The 15,633-nt window shown below is 39.9% G+C and overlaps 1 protein-coding gene across 7 annotated transcripts in view; it reads right to left on the reverse strand.

The window, feature by feature from the left end:
* The window catches only part of NCOA6 (nuclear receptor coactivator 6), a 161,467-nt gene that overhangs the window by 28,972 nt on the left and 116,862 nt on the right, over positions 1 to 15,633 (reverse strand). For all 7 annotated transcript variants that reach the window (XM_058286959.2, XM_058286954.1, XM_058286961.2 and 4 more), the window contains 3 exons: positions 10,741 to 13,815; positions 7,681 to 7,749; positions 5,503 to 5,539 (listed from right to left, as the gene is read on the reverse strand). In XM_058286959.2, coding sequence (XP_058142942.1) covers positions 5,503 to 5,539; positions 7,681 to 7,749; positions 10,741 to 13,815 — 3,181 coding nt within the window. The remainder of the gene's footprint in view (positions 1 to 5,502; positions 5,540 to 7,680; positions 7,750 to 10,740; positions 13,816 to 15,633) is intronic.

Raw genomic sequence — 15,633 nt, forward strand, 5'->3', positions numbered from 1 at the left:
TTAAAAAGAATGAATCTGGAGGACTTATACAACCCAATTTTAAAACTTACTGCAATGCTACAGTAATTAAAACAGCATGATACTGGCACAAGGACAGATGTACAGACCAATGGAATAGAACCGAGAGTGTAGAAATAGACCCTCGTATCTCTGGACAACTGATTTTTGACAAGAGTGCTATTTCTACTCAATGGGGACAGAAGAGTCTTTTCAACAAATAGTGCTGAGAAAACTGGATATCCATATGAAAAAGAATGAAGGTACTAAGCCCCCTCTTGATCTAGAGGTGGAGGGGACATCGCCACCCCACAGACCCACAGGGTCCACAGAATGGAGGAATAAAATATAGACTAGAGTGGACTTACTGATATTCTACTATAAAACTATTGTGATGAGTAACAGAAGAAATTTTAGCATCGAGGTGGAGAAATTGGCCACAGTAGTTACTGAGGGCAGGGAGAGGGTAGAAGAGATGTGATGTGGGAACATTTTTGGGATTCTGAATTGCCTTAATGATATTGCAGGGTCAGATGCTGGACTTTATATATCGTGCCATAACCCACTGAATGTACAGGGGGAGAGTGCAAGCTGCAGGGTAAACTATTATCTGTGTAGTACAGCAGTGCCCCAAAATGTGTTCACTGAGTACGATGAGGATGCCGCAACGATGAGGGAGGTTGTTGGAGTGGGGGGGTGGAGGTATACAGGAACCTCTTGTATTTTTTAGTGTAATATTTTTTTTGTGATGCATATATCTTAAAAAATATATAATTTACAAAAATGATGTGGTGGGGAATGGGGAGTGGGTTATATGGGAACCTCTTATGTTTTTTATTTTTTTATGTTTTTTAATGTAACATTCCTTGTGATCTATTAATTTTAAAAAATTAAAAAAAATAAAGCTGAATAATATTTCAAAAAAATAAATAAAAATAATAATAATAAAAAAGAATGAAGGTGGACCTCTACCTTATACCACATACAAAAATGAATTCAAAATGGATCAACGGCCTAAACATAAGAAGCTCCTAGAAGAAAACATAAAGAATCATCTTCAGGACCTTGTGTTAGGCAATGCTTTCTTATACTTTACACTCAAAGCACAAGCAACAAAAGGAAAATAGGTAAGTGTGACTTCATCAAATTAAAAATTTTTTGCACAAAGGACTTTACCATGAAGGTAAAAAGACAACCTAAAGAAAGGCAGAAAATAATTGGAAACCACATACCTGAAAAGGTGTAATATTGAGGATATATAAAGGAATCCTACAACTTGACAACAAAAAGACAAACAACCAAATTAAAAAGTGGCAAAAGACCTGAATAAACATTTCTCCGAAGAAGATATAAAAATAGCTAATAAGCACATGAAAAGATGCTCAACATCATTAGCCATTAGGGAAATGCAAATAAAAACCAACCAGAATGGCTACTATTAAGAAACAAAACAAAATAGAAAATTGTAAGTGTTGAGAGGGTGTAGAACAACAGGAACACGTGTTCATTGTTAATGGGACTATAAAATGATGCAGCCACTGTAGAAAACAGTTTGGCAATTCCTCAGAAAGCTAAACACAGAATTACTATATGACTCGGTATTCTCACTCTAAGTATATACCCAAAAGAACGGAAAGCAGGAATCCAAACAGATACTTGGAACACCAATGTTCATAGCACATTATTCATAATTGCCAAGACAGATGGAAACCAAGTGTTCATTAACAGATGAATGGATAATGCTGAATGAAATAAGCCAGACACAAAAGGACAAATAGTACATGATCTCACTGATATGAAATAATAAGAATAAGCAAATTCATAGAGTAAAAAACTAGAATACAGGTTACCAGGGGCCAGGGTGGGGGTAGGGAATGACAGTAAATATTCAATTGGAACAGTTTTTGTTTGACAGAAACATTTTGGTAATGAATGGTGGTGATGGCAGCACAACATTGTGAATGTAATTAACACCACTCTGTTATATATTTGAATTTGGTTAAAGAGGAAATTTTAAAGTGTATATATGTTATTAGAATTAAAATTTAAAAAGAAACCGTAAGATTCTACAATAGAAACAGTGAACCCTCATGTAAACTATGGATTACAGTTAATAGTATAATTATAATAAGATGGTTTCATCAATTGTAACACAGGTCACACTAATAAAAAGTGTTAATAACAAGGAAAACTTCACGTGAGGGGAGATATATGGAAACTCAGTAGTTTGGGCATGATTTTTCTGTAAATCTACAACTTCTCTAAAAACAAAAAAAATTAAATTTAAAAAAAGGCTTTTAAAGATAAAATTTAAAAATCATTAGGAAAGGGGAGCTGATGTAGCTCAGTGGTTGAGAGCCTGCTTCTTATGTACAAGGACCTGGGTTCAATTGTTGGTACCTCCTAAAAACAAAAACAAAAACATTAAGCAAAAAAGAGAAAAGGAGATAACTATATTTGCAAGGCATGGAACCAAAACAAAAATAATACAAATATATTCTGGGGCACCTCTTTTTGGAAGTTTTTCATGACCTCATCCCCAAGTGGAGTTGTTTTTCCTTAAGGAACGAACCTTGGTCTGACTCAGTTATCAACTGTTCAACACCATTCATTTCTGCAGAAGGACTCTGTAGCACTATGGCTGGGAATTTGGCCACTCGATTCACTAACTAAGCTTTATGCATAACAGCTGCCCCATACCTAACAATAAACCAAGGCAAGTCGAAGTAGAGGTGGGGCTGGAGTTGGGGTGGAATTACAAGTTAGGGGGATTTACACCTCCACTTAGATGTGGTGAGGATGGCTTTCTGGCTGGGAGCCCAGAAAATGGTTAAATCCTCTGAGGAAGAAAGATTCCTAACGGAGCTGCCTTTTTTTCCCCTTGGTAAAACAAAAGCCACAGCAGTATCCTTCCAGCGTTTAGAAGGCCAGTGATGGGCAGATGTGGAAATAAATGCCCACAGGGGATTTTTGGCTTGGATAGCCTCTTTCTCAAGCCACATAGTTGATGTATGCCTTGAAATTACAAATTAATCCTAATAAAGCCAGATATGCAGAGCGGTGTAGTAGGAATAGCAATGCATTTCGAATTAAAGTACACGGTGCCAAATATTAGCTATGCATTTACTGGCCATGATATTTAACTCCAAGTTTCAGACTCTTGATCTCTAAATCTCCATATGTCTGCCACAATACATACGTTAAGATTGAGAGCTATGTAGTCAGAAGATCTGTGTTGAAGATCATCTTCACCATTTAGCAAATCTGTGACCTTGGACAATTTAGTTACCCTCTCTGAGACTTAGATTCCTCACCTGTAAAACATAATTTATTTTCCTAATATACCCTGTGAAAATTAAATTTCCCAGAGATAATACATCCAGGAAACTTGTGCATGTCAAACAACAGCATTCAAATAAATGTTGGCTATTATGACCACCTGACAGGACTTACATAAGGATCAAATGGGACAATGATTATGAGGGTATTTTTCAACTAAGTTGATGCACAAATATTAAAAATTCTTAAAAATGCTATCTAGCACATTCCTATACTATAAAGGGATGAGTTCACAACTACTGTCAGTTGACATTTTAACAAGGGTGTCAAGAACACTCAATGAGTAAAGAATAGTCTTTGCAATAAATGGGTCTGAGAAAACTTGATATCTACATGCAAAAGAGTGATAGTGGACCTCTATGTGACACCATATACAAAAATTTACCTGAAATGGATCAAAGACCTAAATATAATTACTAAGACTATAAAACTCCCAGAAGAAAACATAGGGGAACATCTTCGGGATGTAGTGTTAGGCAATGGATTCTTAGACTTTACACTAAAAGCATGAGTAACAAAAGAAAAGATAAACCAGACTTAATCAAACTGAAAAACTTTTGTGCCTCAAAGGACATTATCAAGAGAGTGAAAAGACAACTTATAGAATGGGAGGAAATACTTGAAACCACATATACAATAAACGTTTAATATCCCAAAAATAAAAAGAACTCCTAGAACTCAACAACAAAAGGACAAACAATCCAATTTTAAAAAGGGCAAAAGACCTGAAAAGACATTTCTCCCAAGAAGATATAAAAATGGCCAATAAGAACAAGAAAAGATGTTTAGTATCATTAGCTATTAGGGAAATGCAAATATTCAAAATCACAATGAGCTACGACTTCACACACAATAAGATGTCTATTAAAAATAATTAAGAAATAAACACACACACAAATAATAATAAATGTTGATGAGCATGTGGAGAAATAGGAATCCTTATACACTGTTGGTAGGAATGTTAAATGGTGCAATGCTGTGGAAAACAGTTTGGCAGTTCCTCATAAAAGTTAAACACAGAATTACTGTATGACCTGGCAATCCTGCTTCTAGGTATATACTCAAAAGAATTGAAAGCAGGGACTTAGACTATACCAATGGTCAAAGTAGCATTATTAACCATAGCCAAAAGGTGGCAGAAACCCAAGAGTCCATAAACAGATGTATGGATAAATAAAATGTGGTGTGGGTGAGGGTGTGGGTGTGTGTATATAAAGGAATATTATTCAGCTGTAAAAAGGAATGAAGTCCTGATACCTGAGAGCACATGGATGAATCTTGAAGACAACACTGAGTAAAATAAGCCAGATACAAAAGGATATATAGTGTATGATCTCACTTACAAGAAATAACTAGAATATGCAAATTTAAAGAGACAGACTATAGATTACAGGGTTTGGGTTAGGTTGGAGATTGAGGAATTAATACTTAATTGGTATAGAGTTTCTTTTTGGGGTGATGAAAAAGTTTGGTAATGAATGGTGGTGATGGCACCACAACACTGTGAAGGTAATTAACATCACTGAACTGTATACTTCAAAGTGGTTAAAATGGGAAGTGTTATGTTGTATATAGGCTACCACATAAGAATTAAAACAAGTAAACAATGTGAAAAAAGGAATAACTTTGGGAAAACTTTAATATTCCTCTTTGTGTGGCTGATGAAGTTGAAGCCACAGTATTCAATTTGTTAGGTAATGTGGGGTGGCACAGTATAGCAGAAAGAGGTTGAGGTTTGGGGGTCAGACCCTGCCTAGTTTCTTCTCTCTCTCTTTCTCCTTGCCTCTTTCATTTGTAAACAGTTCTATTTCAGAAAGTAGTGGCAAGGACCATTATTATGGACACTGATAACAGGTCCCATTTATTGAGCACTTAACCTTTACTATGTTGAGTGTGAACACATGATCGCATTCAATTTCAAAACAATCATAAAAAGTAGAAATTTAGTCACTAAGTTTTATTAAGAGAAATGTTACCTCTGAAGGGTTAAGATTCCTCACAACTCTCTACTGTAGTGGGAAAAACAGAGTAGCAGGAAAAATAGACCATTGGAAGAGTGAAGGAAAAGGGCAAGATGAAAGAGGTTTAATGGCTGAGAAAGCTGATACCTGTCCAAGAGGCTTACACACTGTATTGATGCTGAATATGCAGAAATGATCATCTTACCTTTGCCCAGGGACTATGGCAGCATTTACCTCGAGTTCTATAAAAAATACAAAGGAGGACAGAAATGAGATGTGAAAGCTGCTAGTATATATGACCATAGGGACAAGTTAGGAGTCTATGAGAATTTGAATGTCCTATTTAGGCTGAAGTGTCTCAGTGCACCGCAGGATTCTGCTCTGCATGATAAAAAGACAAGAGTTGACACAGACACACTTGGTTTTCCTGGGGCGTAAGACACATGGTCTACTTATTTCTGTTGTGAAATTATCCTGTTTGCATCAAGAGAACTAAATTCATACTGCCAGGATCATATTGCACCCAGCTACAACTAGCTTAGTAAAATAAGCCTCTTCCTCTAACGTAGAAGACTGTTGGCATTCTTGAAATATCTCTACACTCTTGACAATTTTTTTTTTTAAAGACAGCAATCTTCAAATATGACTTGAACATCTATTAAGGATGCATTCTCCTTCAAAGGACTTCCTCTCTGAGTTTTATAGGGCAGACTGATTTGCTTTGAGCTATCTCCCAGAGACCTCATTATGTTCCTCTTTTCCTCAACTTCCCAGCAATATCTTTCAAAAAAGGAAACACTTTAGTGATTTGTTCAGCAGGGTTTAGCATAAATGAGTTCTCTTTCTCTCTCTGGGCTTACCAGTACTTTTTTCCCTCAGTAGCAGCAGGAAAATATTTTATATGCCTTCAGATAGTTTCATCTTTTCCAAAAAGTCTTCCCTGATGCACTATAGCAACAATCTTTCCTGCCTCTGGCCTCTCACAATCCTGTACCTGTTTCCCCTCTTAGGGCATTTAGTACTTCACACTCAGTGTTGATTGTGTACATACCTAAAGACAGTGTACAATGTCTAACTTCCCCTACTGATTATATGGTAACTGTCTCGAAGGCAGTGAAGTCAGAGTACTAGGTTCAAATTTTGATTATTAATACATTTGTTTATAAGCCATATGACTTTGGTAAATAATATATTGAGTTCTCTGTGCTCAATGCCTTACTTAAAAAATGGGGATAATGACTTTATCTACTTCAAAGTTAAGAAGATAAATAACACATATTTTAATGATTTTAGTTCCATACCTGGCACTTAGCACTCAGTATTAACTATTATTATTATTATTATTATGTTGATGTAGCATTCCATGTGGAAGCTAGACTACTCTGCCTTCAAAGCAAGGTGCTGGCAAATGGGAATCCTTGCTTCTCATTTGCTGTTTAGGGTCCCATAAATCACCCACAAAATACAGAAACATATCTGTATGAAACAGATACCAACCCAATGAATCTCTGCTAGAGACCTCCCACTATCTTGCTTGCTAGGCTGGAGCACACAAACTGGTCCAAGTCCGAAAAGATGCTAACCTTGATTAGTTTGTTCTTTTGAAACAAGACAAAATTCAATGCTTTTGAGGATTTTTAACATAATCATTGCTAGTTCAGACAAGCAGGGATCAAAGGGATCGCATGGAGGCAGTCAATGGTTTTGCGGAGTATTTCAAGGAAATGCATATAAGCCAAACTTCTAAAAGAAACAAGATTTTTTGAACAATAACTCTTAGAAGGATGGACATATGATATAGTAAAGCCCATTTTCTGGAGTACACATTGAGGGCAGGAAATGGAAGTCCCTTCCCCTTTGTATTTGTTCCTTTGCTCACCAAAGATGAGTTCCCATTCTCTGTTCCCATTCTCTGAACAATTTGCTCCATCCCTCCCCCTCTCAAATGTCTAGCACAATGTCAGTCATTATGTGAACAGTAAAGAGCAAAAAAGAGAACATGTGTGGCTGAAATGTTTTTTGTTCATTATATTCCATTCTGAGGCCTGATTTTACCCAAGAAGTGTGCATTAGACAGTCCTGTACATCAATAGGACCTAGAACCCTGAAGCAGGTTTTAAAATAATCACAGGTTAAATATGGTTGAGATGCCTTTCTTGAGTTCCCTGGCTGACACCAGTAACACATAAGAGAGCAAGCTGGTTGGAAGAAAACCTTTGCAAATAGTACTGCACAAGCTCTGCCATTCAACTGAAGTCTGCTCTGAAAGCAGATAACGTAGTTCCAACCACTTTCTGGCATGAGAACATGTGACAATGAGGACAGCAGCAAATCCTTCACATGCAACCCTGCCCACTCAGAAGTTTTCCAACGTATGCCTTACCTGGCCTGGCAATGGACCCCTGCAGAACTGTAGCTGGAGTTTCCTTTGGGACTAAACTCTGTGTAGAGGCTAAGGGAATGAAAAAAAAAATACATGCCTTTTACTTCTTTTCTAAACACAACAGAATGCAATGACTGAATCAAGGGCTAAGTAACTGCTGAAACACATATACTCTTAAATGAAGGGCAGCATGTGAATTGGGTTGAAATAACAAGTACATTTCAAAACCTACCTAAAAAATTAACTACCTTAACATTCTAACAAAGACTAGCACCTAAGGGTATTTGTTTTCCTCTTTGTGTGTATAAAGATGAGGGAAGAAGGCCAGGAGGATGAGAGCACCCATATTTTTTGCTTCTTGGGGTCAAGTCCCGACCATTATTCTAAAAAACAAACAAACCAAAAACGCACCTTAGTAGGCAGCTTAAACCACTTTCAGAGGAATGATTACACCATTTGTCCTAGCATTTATTTTTTATTCTATTTCAACTCTCTAAAGACTATCCGCCTTGAGAGCAGAAATCAATCATATAATTTATTTGGTATTTTTCTACAGCACCTAGCAAGAGTGGTGAGCATAAAGTAGGTATTCAAGTCACCCTTATGGAATAAATAAATTCTACGTTATTCAATTATCTAACAAGTAGTTATTAAGAACTTAGTAGGGGCAAGGCACTGTGCCAGGCACGCATAGAGACCAAATTATATCCTCTTTGCCCATCAGGAACTCAGTCTAGTATTAAAAAATAAGATATATACATGGTACATTGGAGTGCACTATGATGTCACATGAAGGAGATACAAAAAGTATTAAGTGCCGTGTGAGCCCAAAGGAAAGGAAGTCAGGTCTAGATTGAGAAATCATTCTAGGGAGAAGCATCAGAATTGGGCTTTGAAGGAACAGAGAAAACGTAGGCCCTTGAAGAGGAATGGAATAGAGTATACAATATACTCCAGAACTCAGCTTTCCTGGAACATAAGATATTCAGAAAAGGGCACAGATATACCACAGTCACTCAAGGGTATCTCCTCCCATCCTGACCCTTCAGTCTAATACCTTTAGATACACTCTGCAAAAAATTTTAACTCTCTTGTGGAAAATGTGAATTTTTGTATATTCCTCTTTTGTGTTAAAAAGCTATTCTAGAGGCTTATCTGAAGAACTTAAAACTATACCTTAATACTTCTACTTTTAACTTCCATGGTGGTTTCTTAATTTTCAATGTAAAAGAACAGAAATCCCTTGAAAAAGAATGGAAGCGCTCACTTTAGGCAAAATGGGTGGTCTGAACTAAAATTGAAAATTTTTTCTTACTGCTGACTTCTTATTTTCCTAGTATTATATGCAATCCATACAATATTTTCTATTCATTTCTTCATGATTCTTTCTGTGCCTAAGGGAAAAGTTCCCTGAAAGGAAGTAGACATGAAAATATTTCATAGCAGAGAATATATTTAAGTCACACCAGAGTTCTCTTTAATTCTTAAGGTTCACTTACATCAAGAGAACTAGAATCAGAAACAAATAACCCTCTGCTTTGTGACTGCATGTGAAGTCTGTCTCCAGCAAGGGCAGTGGACTCCTTGAGGGCCTTAAATCCCCTCCCTGTACCTCCAACATCGAGATGAAGAGGTAGAGAAGGGGAATTAACCTTTCCAGAGCTCTGAGGCAATGTGCTGGCCACTTTATGTGAGTCCTCTCAATCAGTCCTTGTATAAATTCTGGGAGGCAGGAGATTAATACAATCTCTATTTTATAGGTGATATACATGGCTTAGGAGAATTGGTAACCAGTGGATAAATTTGAATCTGAATCTGACCCTGACACTTGTGCTCTTTCTACCCATCATGGGTGCTTAATACAGTGTCTAATATATGGGAGGCACCTGAAGCATTTTAATTACAAAAACAAGTCAGGCACTACGGGCTGGCCTAGGATACTGCAAAGGTCTTTCCCAGCTTTGGCAGTGTGTGACTGATTCCACTTTGGTGAAAGAGAGATTATGTACCACTTGAGCCTCACAGGAGAAGGAAGACTGGGTGGAAGGAAGAAGGAGGGAAGGTGTAAGGACACCCTATGCTTCCATCATTAGCCCACCTTAAAAGTACACAGGAAATAACCTGAATTAGATATACATGAGTGGAACTGACCAATTTACAAAGACTTCATCAAAAAAGCAACTGGTAATAACAATTTTTTAACATTTATTGAGCAATTACTATGTTCTAGGCCTTGTGCTAAGCACATTATATGCATGACCTCACTGAATTCTTAGAACCACTATTTCCTCTTATTACAAAGGAGGAAACTGAAGTTTGGAATGGCCGAGTAACTTGCCCAAGCCCATGCAGCTGGCAAATGCTGGTGCTGTGAATCAATGCAAGCCCCTCTCACCCTAGACCATGAGCTCTTAACTACTCTACTCCTCCTCTATTATGATGACACCTGGTTTTTGGGAAAATTCTCCTCAGGGGTAGCACAGACAGAAAGCGATTAGTCCCTGGAATACAGTACAATGAGGAAGGGGCTGTTCAGGTATATCTAGTTCAGGTTATTTCCTATGTACTCTTAAGGTGAGCTAATGATGAGAACCCTGCTCTGAAAGAGTGAAGAGCAAGTCTTTATCATAAGGAGAACCTGCAGAGGATGCTGTTCACAATGTCAAACTGGAGGTTCACAATACAGACTTTGAACAAATTATGGAATTTCTCTGAGCTTAATTTTACATCCTTAGGATGGAGTTAATACTACCTGACATGGTTGGTATGAAGGCGATGTGAGACAATGTACGCAAAAATGCTTCCTTGTAAATGGAAAAACTTTTAAGCAAGGTATATCATTATATAACCACATAATATAATCACGTTAATGAATGTTAATGTAACACAGGATTTAAAAGTATATTTTACAGGTGTACAACCAATAAATAAAATGACAACTATTGCCATTTAACCCATTCTTCTTCCTCAAAGTAGAAAAGGAGTCATGCTTTCTCTTGTGGGACAGACAGGTCACCAAAAAATTCTGACACAAGAAGTTGCCAGGTCCTGAGTACATACCTATGCTGGGTAGAAGCTCTGGATGGGATCCCACCTTCTCCTCCACTAGGCCACCTCCAAGTGGCTCAGACGCTATGCCACCATGATTGTTTTTTGTGGCTGGCACTGTGGAGATGAGTTCAGAGGATACTAGAGTGGTTACTATTGGACGTACATTGGTGGGGAGAGCACCGCCTGGTAAGCTGGGTCCTGCTGAGGTGGAGCCTGGGCCCACGGGACTAGAAGTCATTTTTAGCAGAGTGGGTGCTGGGGGCGTTGAGGTTTTACTGTCCAGCTCTGTGGATAACTGCTCTGTTCCCATGAGCCCTGGGGCTGTGGTCTCTAGCCCTTGGCTGTCAGTCTCTCCATCTGCAACATATTGCTCTTCCCCTTTCTCGAGAGAGCCTGTGACTTTCTTACATGCCTTGGTCAGCAAAATCTGGCCAATTTTGTCCACCTTTCCTTTACCCTTACTAGATGAGACGGGGCTTCGCCGGTTGCCAGAGGAGCTTGGACTATTGGTCAAAAGGGGAGAAACCATTGTGGTTGACTGTGAAGAGGGCAGAGAGTTCTGATCTGCTGCTGAGGTGCTCACTTGAGAACCAGCCTCATCTGGATTTAATTCTTTCACTTGCTGGACAGGGGGATGAGGAGGGACAATTGGAGAAGTTGTACAAGTGGGGGAAGGAAGTTGAACAGGGGTGGCTCGTGAGTTAAGGACAAGGGATCTGCCACCCGTCTGTATATTTGGAGCAGGGCTACTGGAGGGAGCATTAGGAGGTATGGGAGCAGAAAATTTTATGTTCTGAGATAAGTGTAAAGGGCCAACGACTGCAACGGAGGGAGACATCAAGCCAGGGTTGGTTGTCAGTGGGGCTGCTGGAATTGTGCTTGGCTGTGATCCTTTCATAACCTGAATTATTGAGGATGAATTGATAAAGACAGGTGTAATAAACTGAGGCCGGGCATTAGACTGAGCAGCTGACTGTCCTTCAGAAACCATAACTTTGCTACCCACATTGGGCATTGTGACGACTGTCGACATTAATGCAGACTGCAGGTGAGTTGGCAGAGCTGCTGATGTATTAGCTGAAGTTGTGATAGGATTGGAAGCTACAAAAACAGTTATCTGGTTTGGGGGCAAAGGAGTGGAAATGGAGGAAGAGCTGACAGGCCTTGACATTACTGGAGGGATGCTTGGTACAACATTAGAACTGACCTCACTTAATTCTGGAGGCACCTGGGTTGAACACGGCTCATTACTGTGAGGTAAGTTTAGAGAGTTAGAGGGTTCTTTAGATGATGACAGATCCTGCAATGTGGGAATGACAGTTACTTTTTTGAGGTCCTCCCCAGAAACTACTGGTGGTGTTACTTCCATATCTGTAAGCCCAGGGGGTTTAATGGTCACATTAGGAGCTCCAGAGTTGTCAAGAAGTTGACTTAACGATGTTGGTGCTTCCCTCATAGCAGGAGACACTAAACTTTTGTTCTCTTCAACACTGGGAAGTTTGTTAGGATCCAAAGGTTGCCCATCCTTTTTGGATTGATCTTCAGGAACAACCATTTTAACTTCTTGGGCAGGAACTGCTTTTAGCTCAACATTGCCTTGCTCCTTTCTACTCTGGGAGTTCTGGCAATCACTGTCCTGAGGTACATTCAAGCTCTCCTTGTTATCCTCGAGAACACTGCTCACTGCAGCTACACACATGGTGGGATTCTGAGAATTCAGCCCACTGTTGTTAGGAAAGCTCCCAGGTACAGGGGCATTAGCCAAAGGAGTGGGACTGACCAATACATTCCTTGGCAACTCCATGTTCTGTAACAGGGCTGTATTTGTTTGAGAGGCCAGAGTGAGTTTAGGGACTTTTGAATTTTGCCTCCCAGGACTTGGGGTGGTTTTCCTACTGGACCCAGGACTAGACCTGCGACTGTTGCTTGGACTTGCCCGTTTTGTTCCACCAGAGTTAGACTGCTTTCCAGAATTTAACACCACAGAATCTAACTTGTGAGTCTGTGGGGTGGCAAAACTGGAAGGGTTATTCATGGTAAGATTTGACGGTGCTTGCCCAATGGCCTTCAAAGTTGTTGGATTTAGGCCCTGTTGATCAAAGCCCCTGTTTAAATTTGGCCTAGGAGGTAAAGGAATATTAATCTGTGGGGGGAAGAGTCCTGCTATGGAGGCATTGAGTCTTTCTGGTGACAGACTGATTTCTGAAGGTTCTGTGCTTGGAGGCCGGTTGTTAGGAGTCTGAGGATAATAGGGTCTGGGGCTGGCTCTGTTTGGTGTTTTAGGCCTAGATGTCTGGGTTGGAGCAGCCACATTTGGAAAGTGGTGGCCATGAGAGCTGGGTAAGGAATTTACAGGTGGTTGTTGGGGAGTTGCACCTTGAATTGCTGAAAGGGGCGATGGTCCAGGTTTTGGCCCTGCCATCATTAACTGATTCTGGGAAACTACTAAATGTGAAGGCATGTTATTTGGGCCTCCTGAGATAGATGGTACTTCATTGCCACTTGTTTCAGGGAGGGAGGACACCTCTCCCAGTGGTGAGCTTGAAGGATTCTGTGGGTTCTCCTGGTATACCATTTTCCTTGAATTGTTTCCCAAAGGCGTATTCACAGGCATTGGCATTCTTTGTTTATCAGGTGATGGTGGAACAGAGGCAGGTCCTTGCAAACTGACCATGACAGGCACACTGCCACTCTGTTGCATGGGCATTCTCTGGGAGTCTGGATTCAGGGGGCCCCTTGGGGGGTGGACATTTTGGGAGACTGGAAGCCTAACTGATTTGGGATCCTGCTGCATCATGAGCATCATCATCATTTGCTGTTGCTGTTGCTGTTGCTGCTGCTGCTGCTGCTGCTGCTGCTGCTGCTGCTGTTGTTGCTGTTGCTGCTGTTGCTGCTGCTGCTGCTGCTGCTGCTGCTGCTGCTGAGACTGTGGCTGACTGGGAGGTGGTGGCTGCTGCTGCTGCTGTTGAGGCAGTTGTGGCTGTGGCTGCTGCTGTGGTGGCTGTGGTGGGGGTGCCACATGTTGCATGAGCTGAGGAGGCATCTGCTGAAGCGGCCTCTGTTCAACTGGTTGAGAAGGATAACCTAAAACAAGTCCCCAAAATCAGGGAAGTTAGATTTTCAACATGAGACGTTTTGCTACTTTTAGAGTATAGCCAAGCAATACTCATCTAGGCCGCACACACTGTGCACAAACAGCTCAGGCAGGCTGGCTCCTGGGGAGGCAGGCCCTCATTATTCAACATAAGCAAAGGAATGCATTGCTCAAGGAAGCAAAAACAAAGTACCAAAAAACCTGGAGTGCCTCAGCCTTTGGGATCTGAATGAAACATTACTATACTTAGACTCCAAAAGACACTTTGTGCTATGTATTGAAAGCAGCCGAAGCTACATGAGCCAAACATTTCGAAGAAGCAAGAAAAATTCCATCAATAGCAAGCAGCTGACCACCTAGCTTTGGGGGTCTCACAAAGACATCATATTTCACTGTACTTGCAAATGAAGAGAAGTGTTTAGAATTCACTTTTTCTGTTGACACAGCATTAAGTTTTTAAAAGGTTGATTTAGTTGAAAATGCCAGCACTGAAGAAAGCCTTCTTATTCTTTCAATAGAAGTAAAATACAAAACTCTAGGATTCACTTCTTTGAGAAAGAGGGATTTAAAATTACTCCAATCCATTAGCTCCACACACTAAACTGCATCCTTCAGGATCAATAGGGAACCTGACTGAATTGAATTGTGGCCCCCCCCAACAATAGTTTAAGAAACAATAGGTGCTAATAGGTGTATTTAATTTAATATACAAATTAAAGGGAAAAAAAAGAGGACTCTGATGTTTTTATGGATATTAGTTTCCATTTACTTTCTTACATGCAAAACTCTATTTGGAGAAATAAGTTCAATGAATCCACAATTGGAGAATAAGTAAGGCAGAAGCATAGTCCTCAGGAATAAAAAGCAATTTCTGGGACAAAACTACAAATTGCATAAGGCAACATCTTAAATGATTCTCTTTTTGTGTGAAGATTTAACTTGGCATTTTAGAGGCAAAACCCTTATGCAGTCAGCAGAAAGAATGGAGAAATCATCAAATTAAACCAAGAACCAAGGTGGTTCAGTGGGGAAAAGTGGGCATATCACTGGAATACAATTTTGCAAACTAGATTTCTTCCATTGCTGCATGAAAAATATATTAGGAAGGTTTTAAGGAGACACAGGAATAAGGATGGTTTGTTTTGGCAGTCTGAAGATACACCGGCTCAAGATTTTCAGAGTAGCTACCAAATGCTCTGGTCCACAGGGTCAGACCCTTGTGTTGAATAGCTAATTAATGTCTTCTGGCCAAAGATTTCCATGGCACCAAAGAGTACAATGTGCAGAATCTAGTTTTGAAGTTTTTGTTTTGTAAAATCCTCGTTTTAAGCCCATGTAACTTCTTTACTTTTATGTAAAGACCTGGGCATTTCTACAGGTTTAACTGTCTTTTTAGCTGCATAGCCAAACACAGTGGGTTTTTATATTCCACATCTAGTCTAGAGGCTCCCATGTTAAGAACATTGGGATTTCTGCAGAAACCCTTGATGTCAGGGATATATCACAGATGCCTGTTGGCTTTAAAATTAGCCCAGCGGTTATCACATTAAATACCAAAGAGGACAGCACAGACAATTCAGCACCCTTTTGAAAGCAAGCTGGAGGTAGCATATTAAAGGGCACTTCAGTATGATAAGAAGACAAAAAAAAAAAAAAACCAAAAAAAACCCAAAAAAAAAACCAGGGAACCGGACTTTGGCCCAGTGGTTAGGGCGTCCGTCTACCACATGGGAGGTCCGCGGTTCAAGCCCCGGGCCTCCTTGACCCGTGTGGAGCTGGCCCGTGCGCAGTGCTGATGCGCGCAAGGA

Source organism: Dasypus novemcinctus, chromosome 24 (genome assembly GCF_030445035.2).
Source record: "Dasypus novemcinctus isolate mDasNov1 chromosome 24, mDasNov1.1.hap2, whole genome shotgun sequence".
Taxonomy (NCBI): domain Eukaryota; kingdom Metazoa; phylum Chordata; class Mammalia; order Cingulata; family Dasypodidae; genus Dasypus; species Dasypus novemcinctus.